General features: G+C 47.2%; 1 protein-coding gene across 1 annotated transcript; it reads left to right on the top strand.

The window, feature by feature from the left end:
* Positions 1-2,878: 2,878 nt before the first annotated feature.
* On the top strand, positions 2,879-27,269 carry MCYG_02927 (nonribosomal peptide synthase; the record flags this gene model as incomplete). Its single annotated transcript, XM_002847375.1, has 11 exons — positions 2,879-3,385; positions 3,455-3,871; positions 4,000-4,347; positions 4,398-12,300; positions 12,355-13,583; positions 13,636-14,704; positions 14,774-21,622; positions 21,676-22,052; positions 22,105-22,765; positions 22,822-24,458; positions 24,522-27,269. The coding sequence occupies 11 exons, from the start codon at positions 2,879-2,881 to the stop codon at positions 27,267-27,269; spliced, it is 23,745 nt and encodes a 7,914-aa protein (XP_002847421.1).
* Positions 27,270-27,278: the final 9 nt, after the last annotated feature.

Below are 27,278 nucleotides of genomic sequence, written 5' to 3'. Positions count from 1 at the left end.
AGCTGCCTGGCGGATATATCTTAAGTATAACAATATCATTATGCTTGGTCAGGCTCTTCTCGTAAACATGCTATCAACCCAGTTACATACATGCCACGCGGGAAGTATGGGTATGGGATAGACACCCGTGTGGAGGGAATGGCATATAGTTATGAAGGTTAGCCCAATGATGGGGTGGAGAGGTTGGGGATAAATTTGGAATCTTGCCAATGCCACGTTATTCTCCTTTGATAGACCGATTTGACAGAGTAATTTCCTGTCATCGTTCTCTCAAACACCGGCCGGACTTGGGAGCATAGGAAGGTCCCGCCAGCATCTAGCCCGAGCGCTCTCCCGCCGCAGAGCAAGGGCGCAAAAGCGGAGCCTGCCATGGGTGGTGAAAGTGTGAGCGAGTCCCGCCCATCAATTGAACGTTGGGCTCATCTGCGTGCTTGGATAAGGCTGTGTGAAGGGTTAAATTTGAGGTGGCAGAGATTATCCCAGGCCATGTTTGTTAAACAACTATTATAGTGTGATCGTACCAAATATACCAAGAATAGAACAAGTTCGAGCTTGCTGCCCCCCACTTAATGGAGCCTCAGAGATTCTGTGGACATTGATTGGTCCAGTTGAGCCTGAAGAAATGCTATAGCAAAATTATATCTTGGTATATCGTGCTCTGGGCTGTGGAGTCCGGGAACAGACTGGACGGGTATTGACGTCAACCAGTGGAATCTCTTCCCTCTTGAATTCGCGATGGGGGCAAAGAGTCAGGCTATCATGAGGGCAGAGTATGTACGGAGTATGCAAGTATGTCTATAGAGGGAAGGCAAGCCTGATCGGTCACATTATCTCATCATCCCGTTCACAGATACTCTGCACATCATCTTTCCCAAGATGCACAGGCGAGCAGTGGCTGTGCCTCCTACTGGCACATCTACTATGTACGTCTAGCTGTCTTGCCATTGTTGCGAGGAGGGCAAAGTCCAATGCACTGTTGTTGTGCCACTTAGTATGCTGTGCTCGCGAAGATCGTCAGGTTTTCGTGGTGGCGCACCCTTCTTTTCTTATTCTTCTCTCTCCTTCATCGTCGTTCTTCTGCTTTTGGCCAAGACAAACAGACAGAAAATACTCTTGGAAACTTGGGAAACCTTGCTATGTACGGGAAAAGGGCTGTGGCTCCCGTGACCTAACGGCCCGTCGTTAGTCCGACGCGCGCGCTTAGCTTCTTCGGGCGTTAGTGCGCTTCTCGAAGGCGCCAAGACGCCGGAAAGGAACACGCATGGACCACCCTTTCTTTTCCTTTCTGCCGTCAGTCACCGCCCACCCGCAATCCCTCTCCCATTTGAAACCGGACGACCGTCGCTTGTTCAATGCCCACTCATATTCACCAGTTTACCGTCATCTGGACAACCACAAATCCCTCGTGGTGGCTTGTTTATCTGTGGCCCATCACACGAAGAGTTGCCATGCCAGATGCGATGCACGCCATGCATGCTATTCTCGTGATGGTTCCAAAAATAAAACAGAAACTCAAAGGTTCTCCCACCCATCCAGTTGAAGTCCGTATTCCAGGCCCCCGGTCGGAGAGCCTAAAAAAGTCTTTCCAAAAAGCAACTGCAGAAAATATACTCCATACATATAGTACATATATACTATGTACAAAAATGATAACCTGAAAAAAAGAAACAGAGCGGCAAGCTGAAAAAGAAAAAAGAAAAAAAAAAGACAAAAAAAAAGAAAGTTAAATAACGCAGAAAACAAAAATGTGAAACTCCTGTTGAGTTTGTCTTGCTTTCCTTGGTGAACCAACCGCCTGGCTTCTGCGGGTGGCTCCCGGCAATTTGTGAGCATCGGTTGATGGAATGCGATGCCATACTCCGTACTTGCGAGGCTAATCCTGGTAGCTGGCTCCACGCCTCCGGACTCATCCCTGGGATATGCTAGGTCGTGGTACAAAGAAGGGGGACCGCTGCAGACATGGGCCTGCTGTGATTTGAGCTTCGACTTCGAGTAATAGCTCGGATATTACTTCATACTTGAGGTGCTTGAACAGCAGCCGCCTTAGAGGTCACATCCAAGAGATACCATACCGGCTTCAGCTCCTTTGCCTGCCTGCCTCCTGTAGTATTCCCCATGGAAAGGTCGTATCGAACTATTTGACTTAATTTTTTTTTCCCTCCCTCCCTTATCCATCATTTCTATTTTGGTCTCGAAGAGATTTCAAATTGCCAATCCCCTCGGACAAGCCAGTCATTGCTTGACAGCCGTATTATATCCTGTAGGTAATACCTCTTGTTTCTCTAGGCGGCATCTATCTGCCTCTTTGCACACATCATTGTTCCTCCTTCATACGAGCTATCTGCGCAAACAGCACTGATTGCTTTGCACATCCTCTCAAGCTCAGATTGCCCACGCCATTCCTGAAACAACTCAATTCTCCCTCTTGATAGTAATCGAGGGACACAAATAATTGCTTCCCCATTCTGAAGCTTTTTTTCTCTTCAACAACTCCTTCGCCCCAACTTCGAGCGATACCCGGAGGATCACTAGAGCATACATAATTTTTTTCCCCTCTCTGAGGCTTTCATGACGGTCAGTGTATCATAATCAAGCTGCTAAACTAATTCTTCCCTTCGCCGTAGAATCGCCCCATACCCAGCCATTGCTATCACATTGCTTGGGAACAGACTTACCTTGACTTTCACAGCTATAGATTAACTCCATTTGTCTCTTAAGACATATATCCTCGCTGCAATATACCCGAATTCCACTTGTATTTATTTGACTTGTAAGTGTGGCCAGTATTACAGTAAATGCAACATAGTCAAGATGCTGAAATGCCGTTCCAGATTATTTCATAGACACACTCGGACATCTGCCCCAAAATAGCGCAACAATGCAGGCCAAAAACGATTCCACAATACACTGGGAGTCCCATCTCGCCGATGTTGCTCCCTGCCATTTCCCGCGCCTTGGAGCTTCCGCTGCAGGTCCAAAAAGGCCGATGACAATTAAAGTGACCTTGGATCAAACCCAGGATTTGAAAGACCTTTGCGGATCGAATACCACCGCCTTGCCTGCCGTCCTTCGTGCTACATGGAGTTTAGTTTTACGCTGTTATACTGGTTCCGATGACGTTTGTTTTGGATATCAGGATGCAACATCCACAGATGTTTTGCCTATAGTTCGCCTGGCATTTGATGATGATACTCTCATTTCGAGGTTGGTAGAGTCTGCGCAAAAGGAGTACGAAAGTAGTCTACCGTTCCATGGCAGTGTTCCTACCAACGCGGCAGGACCCGTGGAACAGCGCCTCTACAACACCATTGTGTCATTTCGCAGTGCTGCTAAACCTGGTACTGCGCCTCCCTCACGGGCTGCTAACATGACCCTACCAGAAGATGTAAGGAATTTGTACCAACCATCTCATACTTTACATTCGTCATTTCGCTTGCTAACTGTGTTATCTTAGTGTCGCATACGCTTAATGACCAAGCTGATGGGCGGAAGAATGAGCATCTTCCTTGAATGGTGGAGCGTGGATATGACCATGGAACAGGCGATGGGGGTTGCTTCGACTGTGGGAAAGGCCTTCAGTGCCATTACTACATCTCCCACCGTATCAGTTGGCGCATTCGATCCACTCACTGCTTTTCATTTAAAGCAAATTACGAAGTGGAATAGCTTTTCTTTGAATACGGTCAATCGGTGCATACATGAGGTTATCCATGACCAAGTCCTTCGCAAACCAGAGGCTGAAGCAATCTGCTCCTGGGATGGAAGCTTTTCATTTCAAGAGCTTGACCTTGTTACTTCGCGCCTGGCGCACAAACTTGTGCAATTGGGCATTGGGCCGGAAGTTAGGGTCCCTCTCTGTTTTGACAAGTCGGTATGTTAATCTTTCTCGCACATACGTCTTTTTCTCCTAGTTTACCTGCGCTTTGAATCTTGGCGTGGTCTATAAGCCGCCTCCTTAGCCGTTGTGGATCGTACACTAGCTAATGGTCCGTCCTAAAGAAATGGAATGTGGTTGCGATGATTGCTGTTATGAAGGCTGGTGGAGCTTTTGTCCCCTTTGACCCTTCACACCCAATACCGCGATTGCAAGGCCTTGTCAAATCTCTCGAATCATCACTGCTGCTTTGCTCCGCCCAATATACACAACATCTTGCCACAGTCGCGGAGACCGTTCTGCCTGTCGATGAAGCGTTGATCAAGGAGTTGCCATCTGGCTCTGACGCTATCCGCTTCACTAGCCGCGCCAAGCCCAGTAACGCCGCTTATGTTATCTTCACCTCGGGGTCCACTGGAGAGCCGAAGGTCAGTGAAACTATTCTGAATGGTCACGAAGTTTCCGAGACAGATGTGACAGTTGAGATGACAGATGTGATTTATGTACTGACTCTAAGTTTAAGGGTACACTATTGGAACATGTTGCCTTTTGCTCGAGCGCCGCAGCTCACGCCGGCCCACTGCGCATCGAGGAGGACTCGCGATGTTTACAGTTCGCTGCACACACTTTTGATGCTAGTCTTGTCGAGATCCTCACCCCTTTAATGCAAGGGGCCTGTGTCTGCATCCCAAGTGAAGAGGCGCGGCTGAACAACATCGTCCAGGCAATAAATGATCTACGCGTCAATACTGCGACGCTCACCCCTTCTTTTATCGGGTTCATTGAACCGGCTGATGTCCCAGGACTAAGGTCTCTCGTCCTCGCAGGCGAGGCCATGTCCCAAAGCCATATCGACACTTGGTCGAAGATTAACCTCGTCAACGGCTTTGGACCAACCGAGACCGGGGTTGCGTGCGCTGTTAATACGAAAGTGACTGCGACAACGGATCCAAAGGATATTGGATTCCCCGTTGGTGGGCACTGTTGGGTTGTTAATGCTGAAGATCACAATCGCCTCGTTCCCCCTGGATGTGTTGGAGAGCTTCTTGTTGAAGGACCCACTTTAGCCAGGGGCTACCTCAACAATACCCAGAAAACAAAGGAGGCGTTCGTTTACGATCCTGCCTGGGCCCGCACCAGCGAAACTCAAGGTGAACCACGGCGCTTCTACAAAACTGGTGATCTCGTTCGCTATAACTCACCTGAAGGATCCTTTAATTATGTCGGTCGAAAGGATACCCAGGTAAAGTTCCATGGTCAGCGAGTTGAGCTGGGTGAGATTGAACATGGACTTAACCTCGCTCCTAATGTGAAGCATGGCCTTGTATTGCTTCCAAAGACCGGCAACTGTAAAGGAAAATTGGTTTCCATCCTCTCTTTCTCTAACGAAATTACGGATAAGTTTACCAATGATCCAACGTCCCTTAGGCTTATTGGGACTAATCGGAAAGATGAATATGTTGATATGGTTCGTGAAGCTATGGCCGCTCACCTTCCGTCTTATATGGTTCCATCAATCTGGGTCTGCATGGAATCACTTCCCCTTCTCCCTTCGGCAAAGCTTGATCGTAAATCGGTTGCTAAATGGGTTGATTCCATGACCGATGAGGTCTACCATGATGTCTCTGGAGCCCAGCAGACAGAACCTGGTGCTAACGGGGTCTCTGAACCGGCTAATGCTGTTGAGGCTACTATCCAGGCTGCCTGGAGCCGCATTCTGAACATCCCGCTTAATCGCATCAGTTTGGACCAGAGCTTCCTCAGCCTTGGAGGTGACTCTATCACCGCCATGACATGTATGGGCCAATGCAAGAAGGCAGGCCTTGGCTTCACTGTCCAGGAGATTTTGCGGAGCAAATCCATCCGTGCCCTAGCCCCTTGTGCTAAGGAAGTAAAGAGAACCGTTGATCTTAAGGAAGAGATCAATGTAGACTTTGAACTTCAACCTATTCAGCAATACCATTTTGCCATCAGGAACGATGAAATGGGCCACTTTAATCAAAGCTTCTTCCTTAAACTAGCGCGGAAAACGGAGGAGCGGTCCCTTCGACGTGCAGTTGATGCCCTCGTAGAGCGGCATTCTATGCTTCGGTCTAGATTTAGACAATCGGGGCCTAATGGTGAATGGCGGCAATATATTACTAACGACGTGAAGACTTCGTGCCGATTTAGGATTCATACAGTGCAGACAAAGAGAGATGCCGAACCTGCCATTGCCGATAGCCAGGCCACTCTCAGCGCTACCAAGGGGCCTCTCTTTGCTGTAGACCTGTTTGATGTGAACGGTAACCAGCAGCTTCTTTTCATGACTGGTCATCATTTGGTGATTGATTTAGTTTCTTGGCGTGTGATTTTAGAGGATCTTGAGGATCTTCTTGTCAACCCTACCGACCCTTCCCTCAGTGACAAATCCATTCCTTTCCAAACCTGGGCCAGGCTGCAGAAAGAACATTGTCAGAATCTCAGTTTATCCCATGTTCTACCACATGATAATGTTCCACCAGCCAACTTCGCCTACTGGGGTACCGATGTTAAAGATAACATCTACGGTGCTTCCGCAGCCGAAGGATTTGAAATTGATGCTGCCACGACTTCATTTCTCCTAACTGACTGCCACAATGGATTACGAACTGAACCAGTTGATCTTTTTGTGTCGGTCCTTATCCACTCCTTCGGTCAAATATTCACCGATCGTGAACCTCCAGCCATCTATAATGAAGGCCACGGCCGTGAAATATGGAATGAGTCAATCGATATCGCTAGGACTATCGGTTGGTTTACCACTCTTTATCCGATTTTTGTTACAGGCTCCACTTCCAAGAATCTACTCGACATTACCAAACATGTCAAGGACATTCGCCGTGCTGTTCCTGGAAATGGCCGACCATACTTTGCTACTCGCTGGTTGACTGAAAAGGGTCGGGAAGCGTGGAACCACCATTCTCCCATGGAGTTGTCGTTCAATTACCTTGGCCAATACCAACAGCTCGAGCGAGAAGGTGCACTTCTTAATCCCGTCGATGAATTGGCGGGTGAGGCTAAAGAAGCAGGGGGTATTGCTGACTATGCTATTGGTACCCCGAGATTCGGCCTGTTTGAAATATCTGCTGTCATAGCTGCTGGTAAACTCAGATTCTCCTTTACCTTCAACAGACATATGAAGCATCAAGATCTTATTCGACAATGGATCTCTCATTGCAAGCATTCCCTGCAGAACGCCTCGAAGTTATTCATGGGGATGCCGTTTACCCCTACTCTCAGCGATTATCCTCTCTTAGCATTAAACTATGACTCGCTGAACTCTATGGTTACTGAAAAATTACCACTCGTTGGTGCAAAAAGTGTGCAGGATATTGAAGATGCTTATCCTTGCTCTCCAATGCAGCAAGGCCTTCTCCTTAGTCGCAGCAAGGACGGTGCGTTTTATGCTGTTAACGGTACTTATGAAGTGAAACCAAGAGTTGGCACCAGAGTTAATGCCGAAAAGCTCTCTGCTGCTTGGGATTTAGTTGTCCGGCGCCATGCATGTCTTCGGACGGTCTTCATCGAGGGGCTGAGTAGCGATGGGCTTTATGATCAAGTAGTATTAAGGCGGTCTCCTTCTGGCCCTTCACGGCTTCGCTGTACTACAGAGTCAGAAGTCTTAAGCACTTTGAACAAGCAAGGCTTTATGCAATATACTGACCATACTCCTGCTAATCGATTCACTATTTGTGAAACTTCGAATGGGAAGGTGTTCTGTCGGTTGGAACTGAGCCATGCAGTTATGGACGGTGCCTCGATGTCTATCATATTTGATGATCTATGCCGTGCATACGCCGGGGATATGAAGGATGAACCCGGTCCGCTATTTAGTGCGTACGTTGCTTATCTACAGACGCTCTCTTTAGCTCAAGGTCTTTCCTTCTGGGTGCCATATCTTGACGGACTAGACCCCTGCCACTTCCCGGTTCTTAACGATGGTGTCACTGTGAAAAAAGAACTTCATAACATAAGGCTTGCGTTTAAAGAATTGCCAGCTCTTCAGAAATTCTGCGATTATCAGGGATTTACCCTGCCAAACGCCATCCACACTGCCTGGGCTTTGACATTGCGATCCTTTGTAGGCACTGAAGACACCTGTTTTGGTTATCTCTCCTCTGGCCGTGACGCACCGGTTGAGGGGGCTAATGTTGCTGTTGGCCCATTTATCAACATGCTTGTCTGCCGTGTCAAGATGCCAGGAGATGCGACGCTTATAAGCGTTTTGGAACAAGTGCAAAAAGACTACATGGACAGTCTGCCTCACAAACACACATCACTAGCTGAAGTTCAGCATGCCCTGAAACTTACCGATACTTCGCTTTTTAATACTTGTGTTTCTTACCGCAAGCTCCCGCCAACTAAGGATAAGAAACCCCTGATAAGCTTTGATGAATTTGCTCCGACACACGACCCTGATGAATACCCAATTTCCATCAATATTGAAGCTTCAGATGAAGTTGTTGCTATTGACCTGGACTACTGGACCGACTCCATATGCGACAAACAGGGCAGGAATATCGCTTTTTCGTTTATTCGTTGCCTGGAGAATATCACTCACAATTCGCACCTCGAGATCTCTAAACTTGACAATCTCAGCTCCCTAGATTATGAGACTATTTGGGGGTGGAACAGCCGTATCCCCTTAACTATTCCGGACTGTGTTCACTATGTAATCATGAAGCAAACAGCTCAGCGTCCTGATGCTCAGGCTATATGTGGATTCGATGCAAGCTTCACCTATAAAGAACTTGACGAAGTTTCCTCTCGTTTGGCTTCATATCTTGTTGCTCTAGGAGTTACCCCTGAAACGTTTGTGCCAACTTGTTTCGACAAATCAGCCTACACTGTCGTTTCTATGCTTGCAGTCCTAAAGGCTGGAGGTGCTTGTGTTCCCCTAGATGCCACCCACCCAATGCCCGCCCTTGAGACAAGGGTAGTTGACACTGAAGCACAAATTGTCGTCGCTTCCGCTGCCAGGGCCGCCATGTTTGATGATATGGTGCCTTATGTTGTGGCAGTTGACGCAGAATTCCTTGAACAACTTCCAGACTATGGCGAAAACAACGGTATCCCTGCGGAGCCATGCAATCCTGCCTTTGTGATATTTACGTCTGGTAGTACGGGAAAACCAAAGGGTGTAGTTCTAGAACATAGTGCAATGGTTACGAGTGCTGAAGCTCACGGTTCTGCTTTGGGTGTCGGCCCTAACACGCGATTCCTTCAGTTCGCTACCTATACATTCGACAACAGTCTTGAAGAGATGTTCACCACCCTCATGCGTGGTGGATGTGTTTGTGTCCCTTCCGAAGATGATCGTTTCAATGATTTGGCTGGTGCCATTGACCGACTTGACGCAAATTTCATGGACCTAACACCTACTGTTGCTACATTTCTTAAACCAGCCGATGTGCCAAAGATCAAAGCTATGGCTGTCGGAGGTGAAGCCCTAACGAAGAAGGCACAAGAAATCTGGGGTGGCTCAATTCCTATGCACAATCAGTATGGCCCTTCAGAGTGCTCCATTAACTGCGCTCACAACGGCGATGCTGGTACTGTCGAGGATGTTTCCAATATAGGACGCAGTGTTGGTAGTGTTTCATGGGTTGTCGACCCAGCCGATCATAACAAACTTGTCCCAGTTGGATGTGTTGGTGAATTATGTGTAGAAGGTCCAATCGTCGCCCGTGGTTATCTCAATGATGAAGAGAAGACTGCGAAGTCATTCGTTAAGAATCCAGCTTGGGCAGCTCGTGATCCTAACACTCGCGAATTTTCTACCCGCCGTATGTACAAGACGGGTGATCTCGTCCGCTATAATAGTGACGGAACAATGGCATTCCTGGGCAGGAAAGATACACAGGTCAAATTCAATGGCCAGCGAATCGAATTAGGAGAAATTGAGTATCACGTCAAGAAAAATCTCCCCGAGGATGCCCAATCTGCGGTGCAGCTTGTTGTTTTCGGTGGTGCCAAATCTCTAGCAGCTTTCCTCTGCCTTCAACCGCCTGCGGATGCTGATACCGATCAAACCATTCTCCCGATGACTAGTTCTATCCAGTCCCTGGCTAAAGAATTGGAAGCGGCTGTTACCAAGTCTTTGCCCGCATACATGGTACCTTCAAGTTACATACCAGTTGCGAAAATGCCAATGACCTCATCTGGGAAATTGGATAGGCGGACTTTGACAATTTGGGCTAAGGAGCTCTCAGATGAAGTTGCGATAACATATCGCCTTGGCGGTGTTGGGGGACGAGCCCCTGAGACTGAGGCTGAAAAGCTTCTACAAAAACTTTGGGCTTCTATCTTATCAAAACCTGCCGACTCTATTGGAGCTGACGACAGCTTTTTCCGCCATGGAGGTGACTCTATTGGGGCTATGAAACTGGTTTCTGCGGCTCGTGCCAAAGGAATAAGTCTTAGTGTTGCTAAGATATTTTCTGCTCCCAAACTCTCGGATATGGCCAGTACCTGTTCGATAACTTCGCTATCAAATAAGTCTCTCGAAGCAGGCGCTGTTAATAAGGAACCTTTGAAGCAGTTTGAGCTTCTCCCATCCAAGATCTCTATTAATGCTCTCGTGGATGAAGTTGCTTCTATTTGCCAGGTTGATGCCTCCATGATTTATGACATGTACCCATGCACATCGATGCAAGGTGGTCTTGTTGCTCTTTCTAGCAAAACCCCTGGGTCGTATGTTGCTCAAAGCACATTCAAGCTGCCTGCCGATATTGACTTTGATAAATTCAGAGCATCCTGGCAAACTGTAGCTGACTCTGAAGTTGTCCTTCGGACTCGAGTTGTGTTCACTGACTTGATTGGATTCTTACAAGTTGTTGTCAATGAGCCAATTCAGTGGCACTCTGTTTCTCGTTTGGACGATATTAAGGACGAAAATCGGCATCTTCCTGGTCGTGATGGTGGTGCCCTTGCGAGATATACCATCGTTGGAGAAGGGTCCTCGACTCCGTACTTTGTATGGACTGCACACCATGCATTATATGATGGCTGGAGTATCCCTACGCTTCTTGAAAGAGTGGCTTACTGCTACAGGAACCCGAGATCAGCCAATGCAGGAACTGAAGCTTCCTTCCCAGAGTTCATCAAATATTTATCAACTATTGATAGAAAAGCATCCGATAATTTCTGGATCTCCAAATTAGAGGACCCGAAGGCTACGCCTTTCCCCGCTCTCCCATCTACCTCATACAAGGTTGAGGCTACTAGCAAGTGTACCCACTATGCTGAAGTTGCAAAATCTTCTTCAAGAGAAACCACTGTCGCGTCAATCATCCGCGCTGCATGGGGCTTGACGATGGCCCTTTATACCTCCTGCGATGATGTAATCTTTGGCGAAATCCTTACCGGCCGTGATGCCCCAGTTCCAGGGATTGAAGACATGATAGGTCCTACTCTTACGTCAATTCCTACGAGGGTTCAGATAAATCGCGAACAGACCGTCTCTGAATTTTTACAAGACATGCAAAAGCAGCTAGCAGAAACTATGGCTTACCAATTTGCAGGCTTGTCCCACATTAAGCGACTTGGAGATGATGCTTCGGCCGCCTGTGAATTTCAAAATGCTATTGCCATCACACAGGATGCGGATGAAACTGCAGATGGATTTTGGGATATGATAAGCTCCGGGACCACAGGCAATAACTTCTATACTTATCCTCTTAATCTTTCCTGCACCTTGCGCCAGTCCAAGATTGATATTGAGGCATACTATGACCAGACTATCATTTCTACGTGGCAAGTGGAAAGACTGCTTCGCCAGTTTGATACTATTTTGCACAGTTTGTCTTTGGCAGACAATACCCAAAAGAAAGTTGGGGAGATTGAGCTGATTAGTTCCAAAGAACTGAAGGAGCTTGAAGATATGAACAAACATGGAGCCAAGTTTGTTGATCGATGCATCCATGACCTTATCCAAGAGCGGGCAAAATTACACCCGCATGCGGAGGCTATCTGCTCCTGGGATGGATCATTCACTTACCAGGAACTTGATAACCTGTCCTCTGCTCTTGCGCATCACCTTATTGAGTTAGGTGTAGGATCTAACCCAGAAATTTTTGTGCCTATCTGCTTCGAGAAATCAGCATTCACAATTATTGCTATGCTAGCAATTTTTAAAGCGGGCGGAGCTTTCGTAACCCTTGATCCTGAGCACCCAGTTTCTCGACTCCAGGGAATTATCGCTGACGTTGAGGCTTCCCTTATCCTTTGCTCGCCCAAGTATCTTGAACTATGCGATTCTGTCGCACCTCAAGCACTTGCGGTCGACCTTACGATGCTTCAACGGCTACCACAACGATATCAGCCAACCCCCCAGGTCTCAACCAGCAATGCTGCATACATAATTTTTACCTCCGGGACTACAGGAACCCCTAAGGGAACTTTAAGTAAGTTTTCAGTCACCTGCATATAGGCATCTTGTTTCTCTAATGCGTCTACAGTTGAACATTCAGCGTACTGCTCCTCTGCCGCTGCCCATGCACCAGCCTTGGGGATGTCACCAGGATGCCGTGTTCTTCAGTTTGCATCATATACCTTTGATGCTTGCTGCCCTGAAATTTTAACAACTCTTATTTTGGGAGGCTGCGTCTGCGTTCCAAGCGAGTGGGAACGTCTTAATGATATTGCCAACTATATCAACGATAAACGCATATCGAATGCGACCTTGACTCCATCTTTCGTTCAGCTGATGAATCCAGACGACATACCGAACCTGAAGTACCTAGCACTTGTCGGAGAGGCCATGTCACCAGCCCATGTAGCAAACTGGGCAGGTAAACTCAATTTGCTAAACGGATATGGACCTAGTGAATGCTCAGTTTCAGCTGTTATCAATAGCAAGATGGATGTCAACAGTTACCACAAAAATGTTGGCCGCCCGCTGGACAGATGTTGGCTTGTCGACCCCTTTAACCACGACAGGCTTGTGCCTATCGGAGCTGTCGGAGAGTTACTGGTTGAGGGCGTTACGCTTGCGCGAGGCTACCTCAACAGGGCAGAAAAGACAAAGGAGGTGTTTATACAGAATCCAAAATGGGCGAGTCAAAATAATGGCGCCATACGCAGGATGTATAAGACAGGTGATCTTCTCAAATATGACCCCGATGGCTCTATGAATCTCATTTTCATGGGTCGCAAAGATACCCAAGCTAAGGTCCGAGGCCAGCGACTGGAACTCGATGAAGTTGAACATCACCTTGGCGCGGATAGCCTTATCCAGCACGCCCTTGTGGCCGTACCAACGAAGGGTTTTGCAGCTAAGAAGCTTACTGTTGCTGTCACATTCTATAGCCTCGGTGATCCCGCTCCCGCCGCTTCTCTCGAAGTAATCAGCTCAGAAGAGGCTATAAACATGGCGTCGGAAGCTCGTGAGCGGCTACGAAAACGACTCCCTGGCTATATGGTTCCATCCAAATGGGTTGTTTTCCAAAAACTGCCATTGATGTCTTCCGGTAAACTAAACAGGAGACAAATTGTTACATTTCTTGAAAAGATGGAAGACAACCCAGAAATTACTTCTACCGCCCCTTCGGCGACTCCGGATACCCCAGTCGAAGCAAATAAAACTGTTTCTCAACTTGATATCCGAGAGAATCTCTGGAAGGTGTGGAGTCAGATACTCAACTTGCCTGTAGAAGACGCTGATATGAATTCTTCATTCCTACATCTGGTATGTAAATTCTTTACTTGTATTGAATGAATCAATACTAACTCCATCATAGGGTGGTGACAGTATTTCTGCTATGCAAGTCATGGCTAGATGCCGCTCCCAGGGCATTACTGCAAATGTGCAAGACATCATGCAGAGTAAATCGATTACAGATTTGGCAACTCGTGTCAAGATTTCAAAAGCGCTTACTACTACTCCAGAGAAGGCGGCCAAACCAATTGAAAATGGAAGGCCATTTGGGCTTTCTCCGATCCAGCAGGTATATCTAGACAATGTTGGGGATAACTGGAGGCAGTTTAACCAAAGCGTTTTGCTGAAGATTACCAAGAGGAAAAGCAATGATGCTATTTCTCGAGCCATGGACAAATTGATAAGTCTTCACCCTATGTTACATGCTCGATTCCAACGAAACAAGAATGGAGAGTGGCGCCAGCACATCAGCAGTAACTTAAAAGGATCTCTCAAATTGCAAACCCATTCTGATGCGCGACGGGGTCAGATGGGCTCGTTGATTGAAGAGAGCCAAAAGTCTCTAGATATTGAAAATGGCCCACTTGTTGCAGCTAATGTGTTCAATCTGCCTGGGTCCGAGACTCAGATCTCGATTGCCATTCACCACCTTGTTATTGATGTTGTTTCTTGGAGAATCATCCTTCAGGATCTCGAGGATCTCCTCAACGGTGCATCCATTATACGTCAAGATCTAACCTTCCAGTCATGGTGTGAATCGCAATTACAAAATGCCCAAAAAGACAGCGTTAAGCATGTTATCCCTGCCAATGACATTACGCCAGCAGACCTCAACTACTGGGGTATGGCAGGGAAATCTAATACCTTCGGTGAAGTTCTCACTGAAGAATTGGAGATTGATCAACAGACCACGGCCCTTATCCTTGATGCCTGCCAGAAAAAACTTGGAGCCGATCTGGTTGATGTTCTCCTTGCTACTATTCTTCTCTCTTTCCGTCAAGAATTTACCGATCGTCGAGTACCACCTGCAGTTTTCAATGAAGGCCATGGCAGAGAGCCTTGGGATTCTAGTTGCGACCCGTCATCAATAGTAGGATGGTTCACGACTATGAGCCCTGTCTACCTTCCAGTTGATGCGGACACTGATTCTAGTAGGCCTTACCTTAGTATATTTTCCCCATTTTTTTTTTTTGGTTTTTAGGCTAACGGAATCTCAACAGATTCGTCGTTTATTGATACAATTCGATGGGTCCAGGAGTTCCGATCTAGGACGCCTGGGAAGGGTAGACCATATTTTGCCTACCGTGAACTGACCAAGGACGGAAAGGAAGCCTTTAGGAATCACTGGCCCATGGAAATTGCTTTCAACTACTTGGGTCAGATGCAGGCCAACAGCCAAGCAGAATCTCTCCTTGAACCCGTTGATGGAGCGGGAGGGCAATCCGTTAATTCCCTCTCTGATATTGGCCCTAATGTTCCTCGTTTTGCACTCATAGAAATATCAGCTGTCATAGCACAAGGTGCCATGAAACTGTCTTTCACCTACAATAAAAAGATGCATCGACAACAAGGCATTCAGAGCTGGTTCTCGAAATGCCAAACACTGCTCGAAGGCTCTTACCGAGTGAACGAAAACATTCCACCAACACAATTCCCTCGTTTACCCCTAGCTTATGGTAGTTCAAGGAAGATTGTTGAAGAATTGCCTTCGCTCGGTCTAAAATCCTTGGATGATCTTGAGGATGTCTACATGATATCTCCCATGCAACGAGGTATCCTAATCAGCCAGCTGAAAGACCCCAAGAAGTATGCCTATCATTCTGTCTTTGAGGTTAAGTCAAACAAGAGGGGCCATCGTATCAACCTTCAACAGCTTGAAGCCGCTTGGCAGGCCGTTGTCTGCCGCCATAGCTCTCTTCGAACAGTATTCATCGACAGTGTCGCCGGGAACAACCTAATGGACCAGGTGGTTTTGAAAAAATTCCATGCACGAACCCTACTTCGAGAGCCTTCGACGGAAGATTACAAAGCTGCCCTTGATAACCTAGAACCATTGGACTACACAGAGAGACAGCCACCTCATCGTATGACACTTTGCCAGACACCAAGTGGCCGAGTTATCTGCAAACTTGAGATCAGTCATGCCGTCTCCGATGGTTCTTCAATGATGACTCTTCTGAATGATTTGTCCACAGCATATGACTCGTCTTCAACTATTGAAACCGCAATGCCGTATAGCAATTTCATCGCCCATCTCCAGCTAACCTCAAAAGAAGCGGGCATCGACTACTGGAAAACATACCTTAGTGGTCTTGAACCATGCACTCTACCTTCACTAGCCCCAGTTCCACCCCCAAAGGAGAGGACGGTTGGCGAATATGTTATGAAACTCAACGTAGGGTCCGAGCTGCAAGCCTTTTGCAAAAGGGAAGGCCTTACTCAATCTAATGTCCTGCAACTTGTTTGGGGATTAGTGCTCCGTGCCTATACCGGCTCAGATGAAATCTGCTTCGGGTATGTCGCCTCTGGCCGCGACCTACCCATTGATGGTATTTACGAAGCTGTTGGTGCTTTTATCAACATGTTAATATGCCGTCTTAACTTAACGGATAATGCTGTCCTCATCGATGTTCTACAGAAGACTCAAGCTGACTACATGCAAGGTATCGGCTACCAAAACTGCTCTCTAGCAGAGGTACAACATGAACTTGGCCTAAGCGATACCACTTTGTTTAACACCGTTTTTACATTCCAGAAACGGCCAGGATCTGATGAATCTAACGACACGGCGCTCTCGTTTGAGTCTCTTGGGGCCACTGATCCTAATGAGTTCAATATGTCAATCAACATTGCTGCCATAGACTCGTACCTCGAAATTGATTTTGGTTATTGGTCAGACACGGTGTCTGATGCCCATGCAAAAAATATTGCCAATACCTTCCAACAGGTTCTTAGCGATATCATTGAAAACGGCGTCGACAGGCCGCTCGGAGATATCAATCTCTTTGGTGAACACAGCTACCAGCAAGTGCGCTCCTGGAATGCTCAGAGTCCGAACGTGGTTAACAAATGCGTTCATGAGATTATCGAGGAACAAGCAATGCTCCGTCCGCGCTCTGCTCTTGCCATCTGTGCGTGGGATGCAACCTTTACGTACGCAGAGCTAGATGCTGCAGCATCCCGCGTTGCTGCACAGCTTGTTAACCTTGGGGTTGGCCCTGATGTATATGTGCCACTGTGTTTCGAAAAGTCAGCCTGGACCATCGTAGCCCAATATGGTATTCTTAAGGCTGGTGGAGCTTTCGTCTCACTCGACCCCTCTCATCCAGAGCAAAGATTGGCAAATCTCATAGAGGATGTTGGTGCTGAGGTTGTGCTATGCTCTTCACGCCACCATGGCAAGATTCGAAACATTGCTAAGAAAGCTGTTGTCCTGGATTCGAAGACTGTTCAACAGTTCCCTAGACAGCCTTCACAGCAACCGGATAACTACCCTGACCCATCTAACGCTGCTTATATTATCTTTACTTCGGGTACTACAGGAAAACCAAAGGGCACTGTTATTGAACATGCTGCAATCTGTACTGGGTCTGCTGCACATGGTAAAGCTCTCTTGATGGATAGCTCTAGCCGCGTCTTACAATTTGCATCATATACCTTCGATGCCAGCGTCACCGAGATTCTTACTGCACTCCAGGTTGGTGCAACGATTTACGTTCCTAGCGACGAGGAACGGATGAATGACCTACAGGATGTTATTGCAAAGGGGAAAGTGAACTGGACACTCCTAACACCATCGGTACTCAGCACATTGAAACCCGAAAAGGTCCCTACCTTAAAGACAATTGTGACCGGTGGTGAGGCAATGTCTGAAAAGGCTATTAAGGAATGGGTTGGTGGCCCAGCGGTGGTTAACGCGTACGGCCCGACTGAGGCCTCAGTCGTCGCATCAGCCAGCATGAAGGTCAATAAATCAGGTATTTCTGTGGACCAGAATCGATCTAACATTGGAACTGCTTGTGGCTGCCGAACATGGGTAGTTGATCCTCATAACATTAACCGCCTAATGCCTGTAGGTGCTGTTGGTGAACTCCTCATTGAAGGGCGTACCGTGGCACGAGGCTATATCAACAATCCTGAGAAAACAAGTGAGGTCTTCATCAGCAACCCTGAGTTTTCTAGGGAGCGTCGCTTCAGAAGTCTTTTCTCGCAACGGCATCGCATGTATCGTTCAGGAGATCTTGTTCGCTACAACCCTGACGGTACTATTAACTACATCTCACGTAAAGACACGCAAATCAAACTGAACGGCCAGCGGATCGAACTTGGGGAGATTGAATACCATTGCAAAGTGAACCTGCCCGACCAGACCCAAGCAGGAGTCGATCTTATTGTTCCTTCAGACCGGGCCAAGAAGACTCTTGCTGTTTTCTTCAGCGTTCCATCAGTTGGTAGCCTACCGTCGACACTCACCAATACCGATGGTTCTCCCGCTGATGACCTGTTGCTGCCTATGAATGATGCTATCAGGACAATTGCAAAGACCCTCGAAACTAAGCTAGGTACCGCAATACCGACGTACATGGTTCCCCATCTTTTTATCCCTATGTCGAAGCTTCCTTGGTCTGCCTCAGGAAAGCTGGACCGAAACCGCCTCCGGAATATCACCCAGGCACTCTCCAAAGAGTCTATCAAATCCTACAGGCTTACTGGAGTTGCTGGTAAGCGCAACATTACTACCGGCATCGAGAGTAAACTCCAAGCTCTATGGGAAAGTGTTTTGGATCTTCCTAAAGGATCTGTTGGTGCAGGTGACAGCTTTTTCCGCCTTGGAGGTGACTCCCTAGCTGCTATGCAGCTTTCAGGATCTGCTAGATCATGTGGAATCTCTCTTACTTTTGCAAACATTTTCAAGCACCCAATCCTTGCTGATATGGCCTCAACATGCGCTGTATTAAAGGGCGGACCGTCAGCTGAAGTACGCCCATTCAGCCTACTAAAAACAACCGAATCTATTGATATGGTTAAGTCGGAAGTTTCTCAGCTTTGTCGTATTAGCTTAGACCTGGTGCATGACATCTATCCTTGCAGCTCTCTTCAGGAAGGCCTCATCGCTTTATCGCTGAAGCAACCGGGCGCCTACGTTGCGCATAACGTTTTCAAGCTCTCCTCGTCTCTCAACCTTGAACTTTTCAAAGCTGCCTGGCAAAAGACTGTGGATGATCTGACAACTCTCCGCACTCGAATCGTTCACACAGCGTCGTCCAACTTTTTACAGGTAGTTCTGAAACATGATACCATCTCCTGGCACTCCGCGCGAAGCCTAGAGGAGCTCTCCGGTGAGGCTGCCACCGTTCCCTCTTTCAACGGGGGTAGCTTGACAAAGTACACGATCGTTGAAGCTCCAAGCTGCCGGTATTTTACCTGGTCAATCCATCATGCCCTTTATGATGGATGGAGTTTACCCCTTATCCTTCAGCGGGTAGAATCTATTTACCGCGGCCAGGAACCAGCAGCACCAAAGAGCTCCTACGCAGATTTTATCAGCTATCTCTCAACCACTGACCAGAACAGTACCAAGGAGTTTTGGACAGCTAAACTCGCTGATATAGCGTGCTCTAAATTCCCTCCTCTGTCATCTACAAAGGACCAGTCAGACACTAAAACGATTTCTCGCCGCATTGAAGCCTCATCCACGGGAAGTGTTACATTACCAACTGTTATTCGTGCTGCCTGGGCAATGATCCTAGCGGAATATACTGCATCCAACGATGTTTGTTTCGGTGAAATAATGACAGGTCGCAATATCAACGTACCTGGTATCGTCGACATCGTCGGCCCGACCCTCACTACTGTTCCTACGAGAATTCAAGTTAACCCCCAAACAACAGTTACAAACTTTTTGCAGGAAGTCCAGCAAGGCTCTGCAGACGTTGTTCCTCATCAACATGCTGGTCTCCAATATATCAGAAGGCTGAACGGCGATGCATCTGAAGCTTGTGATTTCCAAAATCTCCTAGTGATTCAAACCGCCCAAGGAGGAAACCAAGAAGATCTCTGGGAAATCCAAACCAACGGTGATGTGAACAATTTCTTCACCTACCCTCTTGTTCTTGAGTGTCAACTATCAAAGAAGGACGTAGCAGTCACGATATACCATAAGGAAGGAACTATCAGCACTTGGAACGTTGAGAGAATCCTGGATCAGTTTACCTATGTTTTAAGCCAGCTCTCCAAGAAATCACTCTCCACCAAGCTTAGTGAGGTTGAGGTTATTTGTCCAGAAGACAAGGAAACGATAAAATGGTGGAATCGGCGCAAACCGAACCAAGTTAATGAGTGCATTCATGACCTCTTCTATCATGTCGCAGATACACAGCCAAATAAACTGGCCGTGATTGATTTTGAATGGCAATTAACTTACCGCGAGTTTAGAGAGCTTTCTCTACGCTTTGCGAAGCATCTTTCCAAATATGGCGTTGGCCCTGAAATCTTTGTGCCTATCTGCGTTGATAAGTCTGTTTGGACTATGGTTGCGATAATGGCTGTCATTATGGCTGGAGGTGCATATGTGCCTTTGGACCCGCAACACCCCAGCTCCAGGCATAAAGAGATTGTCGAAGAAAGCGGCGCAAAATTGGTTATCTGCTCGCCCAAGTATTTTGACCAATTCTCGACCTTTGCGGGCAAAGTTCTCACTATCGATGATGCAACAGTTATGTCACTACCGAATGTACATTCAACACTCTCATCGGGGGTAAAACCGCACAACAGTGCTTACGCTATCTTCACCTCGGGAAGCACTGGAAAGGCAAAGGGTATCGTTATCGAGCATCGTGCCTTCGCTAGTTCTTCAGCTGGTTATAGCGTAGATTTGTGTATGAATGCCGACTCTCGAGTTTTTCAGTTCGCATCTGTCTCGTTTGATGCCTCGGTCATGGAAATACTTACTACTCTTACCATCGGTGCCTGCATTTGCATACCCAGCGAAAAGGAGCGCCTGGCAGATATTCCCGGCGCTATTCACAGAATGAATGTTACGTGGGCTTTCATGACACCATCTGTTGCAAACATAATTGACCCTGATACTACTCCATCCTTGAAAACCCTTGTCAGCGGAGGTGAAGCGATTTCCGGGGAGGTGATATCTAAATGGGCAGATAAAGTCCAATTGATTAATGCTTACGGGCCTACTGAAACAACAGTAATTGCAGTAAGCAACTCCAAAGTCTCATTGGAAAAGTCTACGCTCTCCATAGGCCACAGCATACAGCCTACTCTAACCTGGGTTGTTGACCCGAGGGACCATAATAAGCTGGCTCCGTTGGGTGCTATTGGTGAACTGGTGCTAGAAGGCCCTGTACTTGCTCGTGAGTACCTTAATTCTCCGGAGAAGACCGCTGAGGGTTTTCCAGAGAATCCTGCGTGGGCTGCTCAGTTCCCATCAACCTCTCAATCAACCAGGCGGGTTCACAAAACTGGTGATCTCGTTAGATATACCTCCATCGGTGACTTGGAATACTTCGGACGCAAGGATCATCAAGTCAAATTAAACGGCCAGCGACTAGAACTAGGTGAAATCCAAAGTCGTCTAATTACAAATGTTGAGGTCCGACATGCCCTAGTCCTAATGCCCAAATCTGGCCCCTGCAAGAAGAGACTAGTTGCTGTACTTGCTTTAGAGAACCTAGGATCGCCCAAAGACATCATGACCAGCACCCTCGAAATATATAGAGATACAACTCTTGTTACAAAAGCAAATGCGAAAATTGCTAAGATTCAGGACGACCTTTCGAGTCAGTTGCCACCTTTCATGGTCCCTCAGCTCTGGGTGCCAGTTAAAGCAATCCCACTACTCGCCTCGGGCAAGCTAGATCGCAAGCTAGCCACGAAGTGGCTCGAGGACATGGATGAAGAAATGTTCAACCAAATCAACTCATCTACGGAGGAAGAAGCAGACAGTTCCGCCCAGTCAACTGAGATAACAGAGGTACTGCGGAAAATCTGGGCTAGTGTTCTAAATCTTGATGTCAAGGATGTCAAATTGAACAAATCTTTTATGAGCCTTGGTGAGATAAATTTTAATTCCAGTCTAATAGTAGCAAAACTAACTCTCGTATAGGAGGTGACAGTATAACTGCGATGGGCGTCATGTCCCGATGCCGCAAAGAAAGTATTGAGCTTTCGCTTCATGATGTTTTACGTAGCAAGTCGATAACTCACCTTGCCAGTTGTGTTGGACATAAAGTGTCTGGTCCTCAAAAGGAAGAGGTCGCGAATGAGCTTTTCGATCTGTCTCCTATCCAACAGCTATATTTCCAATCTTCTCACGCCCATAATAAGGATTCCCGTTTCAACCAGAGCTTTACTCTCCGGATCACCCAGCCTACCGACCCCAACACGGTAAAGCTTGCTATCGAAGCTATTGTTAACAAGCACTCGATGCTTCGAGCCCGATTTGTACGCAACGGCCACCACTGGCGTCAAAAGATTACCAAGGTTTGCATTTCAACTCCCTTAACTATATGTTCTTTAGCTAATAATATATCAGGATATGAATGCCTCTTATCGCTACCGAGTGCATGATAACACTAGGAAATATGACGTCCCACATATCCTTAAGGACGCTCAAATGTGCTTGAACATTGAGCAAGGCCCAATTCTTTCGGCCGAGCTTCTCAATATAAAGAGTGAAGGGCAGTTCATTTTCATGGCAGTCCATCATGCTTGTGTTGATATGGTATCCTGGCGTATCATTTTGCAGGATCTGCAAGAGTTCCTAGAGACAAAATCGCTCGCCATTGACAAGCCACTCTCGTTCCAGACATGGTGCTCAGTTCAAACTGCCAATTTGAAATCTCAGGATACTGCTTCGCTTCTTCCGTTCGATGTGAAGCCATCTAACCTCTCATACTGGGGAATGGAAGGTAAACAGAACATCTATCATGATGCCGAATATGAAACGTTCCAACTTGATAAGGCCACCTCCACCCTTGCCTTGGGCGACAGCCATAAATCGTTCCAGACAGAACCGATTGATTTGTTCCTTACTGCAATTGCCCATTCCTTTGCGAGGGTATTTCCAGACCGAGAAGTTCCAACGCTTTACAATGAAGGCCATGGCCGTGAATCGTGGCAGGGAGGTCCAGACTTGTCGAGGACAGTTGGCTGGTTTACCAGCATCTGCCCAGCATCTGTGCCTGTAGACCTGCGTAAGTTTTCCTCAAAAGTAGCATCCAAAAGGATATATTACTAACTCTGTTAATAGAAAATGGAAAGGATGATGTTCTAGACACGCTGAAACGTGCCAAAGATATCAGGCGCCAGGTTCCAGATAATGGACGACCATACTTTGCCAATAAATATTCTATGGGAAACACTTCGCAGGAAGATAATAGTTTCCCTATGGAGATTATATTCAACTATCTTGGTCGCATGCAGCAACTTGAACGTGATGACTCTCTACTGCAGCAGGCGGACCTTATCACGGACGAGGAAGATTCAAGGAGTACCGGAGATGTCGGACCTAAGACAATACGATTTGCGCTGTTCGAAATATCTGCCATTGTTCTCCAAGATCAAATTCGGTTCACATTCATGTTCAACAAAAACATGAAAAATGGGCAAGGTATTCGCCGATGGATATCAGAATGCAAGCATACTCTTCACGAGACAGTTGATGCCATGAGCTGCAGCCCCGCAGAACCTACCCTTAGCGACTATCCCCTCTTGCCGATATCATATGAAGGCCTTCAAAAGCTCGTCAAGTCTATATTCCCAAGGGTTGGTGTCGCAAACCGTGATCAGGTTGAGGATATCTATCCATGTTCCCCAATACAAGAGGGTATTTTGTTGAGCCAGCTGAGGGATCCTGAGAGCTATGTATTCAACACCAGCTTTGAAGTCAAATCTGCCCAAGGGAATGGCATTGATGCACAAAAACTGGGCAGAGCCTGGCAAAAAGTTGTTGACCGTCATGCTGCACTTCGTACAGTGTTCATCGACAGCCCTTGCCGAGGTGTTACCTTCTGTCAGCTGGTTGTAAAGGAAGCTGACAGTGGTGTTATTCACATCTCCTCCAGCAACTCCAACGCAATGGACAAGCTGCACAACATCAGACTAAAGGATATGAATGGCAAAAAACGCCCGCAGCTTCCCCATCAGCTTACTATTTGCTCAAAATCGGATGGAAGTGTTGTAATCAAAATTGAAATCAACCATGCTGTCATTGATGGAGGATCCGTGTCTATCTTGATGGCGGACCTTGTGGCAGCCTACGAGAACCGCCTCCCAATTGGACCAGGTCCTCTGTATAGCGATTATATTCGATTCATTAGAAGTCAATCGACGGTAGATGAGGTTAGATTCTGGAAAGGTTACCTGCAGGGACTGAAGCCATGCCACCTCCCACGACTGAATTCTCTGCCCAATGTCCAGAAACAGCTGCGCACTACTCTCGTCAAGTTTGAACGTTATTCAGAACTTCAATCTCTATGTGAGCAGCAGAAGGTGACAATGGCTAATGTTATGCATGCAGCTTGGGCAGTCGTCCTAAGGGCGTACGTTGGATCAGACGATGTGTGCTTCGGATATCTGTCTGCCGGACGTGATGCCCCAGTCAACGGGATTCAAGAGACAATTGGAGCCTTCATCAACATGCTCTGTTGCCGTGTTGTCTTCTCCCCTCGTGCATCATTCCATGAAATTTTCAGAAAAGTTCAAGACGATTACCTGGATAGTCTACCATACCAGCGATGTTCACTCGCCGAAGTCCAGCATGAGCTCGGACTGTCAGGCAAGCCATTGTACAATACTGCCATCTCTACTCAGAACCATGCTAAATCTGGTGATGCTGTCAAAGAGAGCATCATCTTCGAGCCTTTGGGCGGACATGATCCAAGTGAGGTATGTTTTTTCAAAATTTGTATCAACTCATTGAAAAGTAGATGAAACCTAACTGGATCATAGTATGCCGTGACTGTCAATATTGAGACCGCCAAAGACGACGAAGGCATCCTTCTCCGATACTGGGACAATATGGTTAGCGAAGCTGAAGCTCAGAAGTTAGCTTCAAGCATGGCCCATGTGTTAGCGTCTTTTATCAGCCATCCAGAGCAGCTTGTCTCCGATTATGACCCAACTCAGGCAGCAACCTCCACCGTTAGCAAAGATATCCGAAAGGAAACTCTTCCACAAACCATTCGTGAAGAAGCAAAGCAGGCAGAAATGCAGCCAAACCTTGGCCAGAGCTTTGGTGCAAGTGTTGATACTGAGCAACTGCTCAACAACAATGCTGAATTGCGGAAAATTGTTGATTCCTGCGTTCAAGACATTCTGCAGAAAATGGCTAAATCTGGCCAGCTTGCTACGAAGAGTGCCGACGAGATTTTACTAAACACTGCCAGCCGAGATGTTGAAGGCAATAATAGAGCTATCCGCACCGACCATGCTCCTGATTTTGAGAACCAAGGCATGGATCTCGAGACCGCAACGCCTTCTGAAACCTACCAAAATTCCGACTATAACCCTAAAACTGACACAGATCGGACATCGATGGCAGCGCATATTAACAAGAGAGGGAGGTCTGCCGCCATTGAGAAGAAGCTCCTGGTTCTCTGGAGCTCCATGTTGGAGATGGAAGAAGACTCAATCTCAGGAGAAGACAGCTTTTTCGAGCTGGGAGGTGACAGTCTCACTGCCATGAGACTCGTCGGAGCCGCACGAGATGAGGGACTGTCACTTACAGTAGCTGACGTCTTCCGAAACCCGGTTTTCGAGGATATGGTTGCCGTGATCCGAGTGGCTAGTATGATGAATACCTACATTGACGGTGCCGACATGGATGACTTCAATGCACAGAGCCAGGCCATTCGATCAGCAGCCACAAGTGAACTCTACCAAAGGTTTTCTTTAGTCAAGGCGCCCAATATCGATACATTCCTTCAAAACAACATTATCCCGAAGGTTGGTGTATTCAAGGGAGGTATGGCAGACGTTCTTCCTGTAACCGATTTCCAAGCTCTCGCAATTACTGGTTCCCTTCTAGAGTCTAGATGGATGCTCAATTACTTCTACCTCGATGGATATGGAGTGTTGGATCTCCGAAGACTAAAGAGAAGCTTTATCCGTCTCGTTCACTCTGTTGATATCCTTCGCACCGTCTTCCTGCCCAGCGGTGATCGCTTCCTTCAAGTCGTCCTCCGCAAAGTGCGCCCAGATTTCTTCGTCTATGAAACGGAATCTAACCTTGACGAGTTTACTGCAATGTTGCAGCAACGCGATCGTGAGCAAGGCCCACGCCTCGGTGAAGCGTTCGTTAATTTCACCGTGGTGAAAGAAAAAGATAGCGACCACCACAGGATCATTATCAGGCTATCGCATGCTCAATACGACGGAGTTTGCATGCCAAAGATTCTCAGCGCGATTCAAGCAGGCTATGAAGATGAGCCGCTCCCTGTAATGTCATCGTTTGCCAGTTATGTTCGTTCCTCTGCCTCAACTATAACATCGGATCATTATCAACACTGGAAAACGCTCCTTAAAGGTTCTAAGATGACAGAAATCGTCCGACGGGAGGGACCAAACTATCGACGATCCGCTGGTGCCACTAGCCATCTCGAACAAACAGTTCTGTTGCCCTCCCTTGCCCACGGAAACATAACAACTGCCACTGTTATCAAGGCAGCCTGGGCAATGGTTCTAGCACAACTCTCAGGAAGCCCTGACGTTGTATTTGGTCACACAATTAGCGGTCGCAATGCTACAGTTCCTGGCGTTGAAAGCACTGTCGGGCCTTGCCTCAATATCATTCCCGTCAGAGTACAATTCGGCGAATTCTGGACAGCACTTGATCTCCTTCGTTTCGTTCAAGACCAGCAGGTTACAAATATGCCTTATGAAGCTTTAGGATTCCGAGAAATTACAAAACACTGCACTGAATGGCCGGACTGGACCAACTTTACCACCATCGTCCAACACCAAAATATTAGCGTCACAGATGAAATGACTCTGGGCAGAAATACCTATACCTTTGGAACAGTTGGAACGGAAGAGGACTTTGCCGATTTCTCTATCTCCTCCAGCTCCGACGGTGACAGATGCGAAATAGTGCTCGGCTTCTCACTCAACAGTTCAATCACTCCCATTTTCGCCCAGAAGGTCCTGAACATGCTTTGCAACACCATCTCCAATTTCATGGCCGATACCAGCATGGTCTTGCCTTCTCCTCAGCAGATATCGAAAATGCCACCCCAGACAATTGATGAAACCGGAAAACCATCAGACAGTTACTTCCTCTCCTCTCAACTACAAGATCTTACGCAGGCGGAAATCCTCGTCCTGTCTGATATACTTAGCCGCGCCTGGCGTCAAGTGCTAGGAGAAGAAAACACTTCCAGCCTAAATCTTGAATCATCCTTCTTTGATCTTAACGGTGATATAATGGGCCTTGCACAAGTAGCATGGCTCCTCGAGCAAGAAGGATTCAAGGTCCGGGTGGAAGACCTGATTGATCATCCAACAATGCTTGGACAGATGGCCACTATATGTTCACAACGGACATTAGAGAAAGAAAAGGCTATCGAGGCATCGTCCTCTCAAACATCGATTGAAGATGAATACGACTCCGTTCCCAATCCAAAGGTTGAGAAGAACTCCTGGTTCAAAGCCTTGGGTATGGCCAGACGAATGGTGCGGCGTAATACACGCCCGAACTAATTCCTACTC

This window comes from Microsporum canis, genomic scaffold, assembly GCF_000151145.1.
Source record: "Microsporum canis CBS 113480 supercont1.3 genomic scaffold, whole genome shotgun sequence".
NCBI classification, from domain to species: Eukaryota; Fungi; Ascomycota; class Eurotiomycetes; order Onygenales; family Arthrodermataceae; genus Microsporum; species Microsporum canis.
This window is presented reverse-complemented; position numbering and strand designations above follow the sequence as displayed.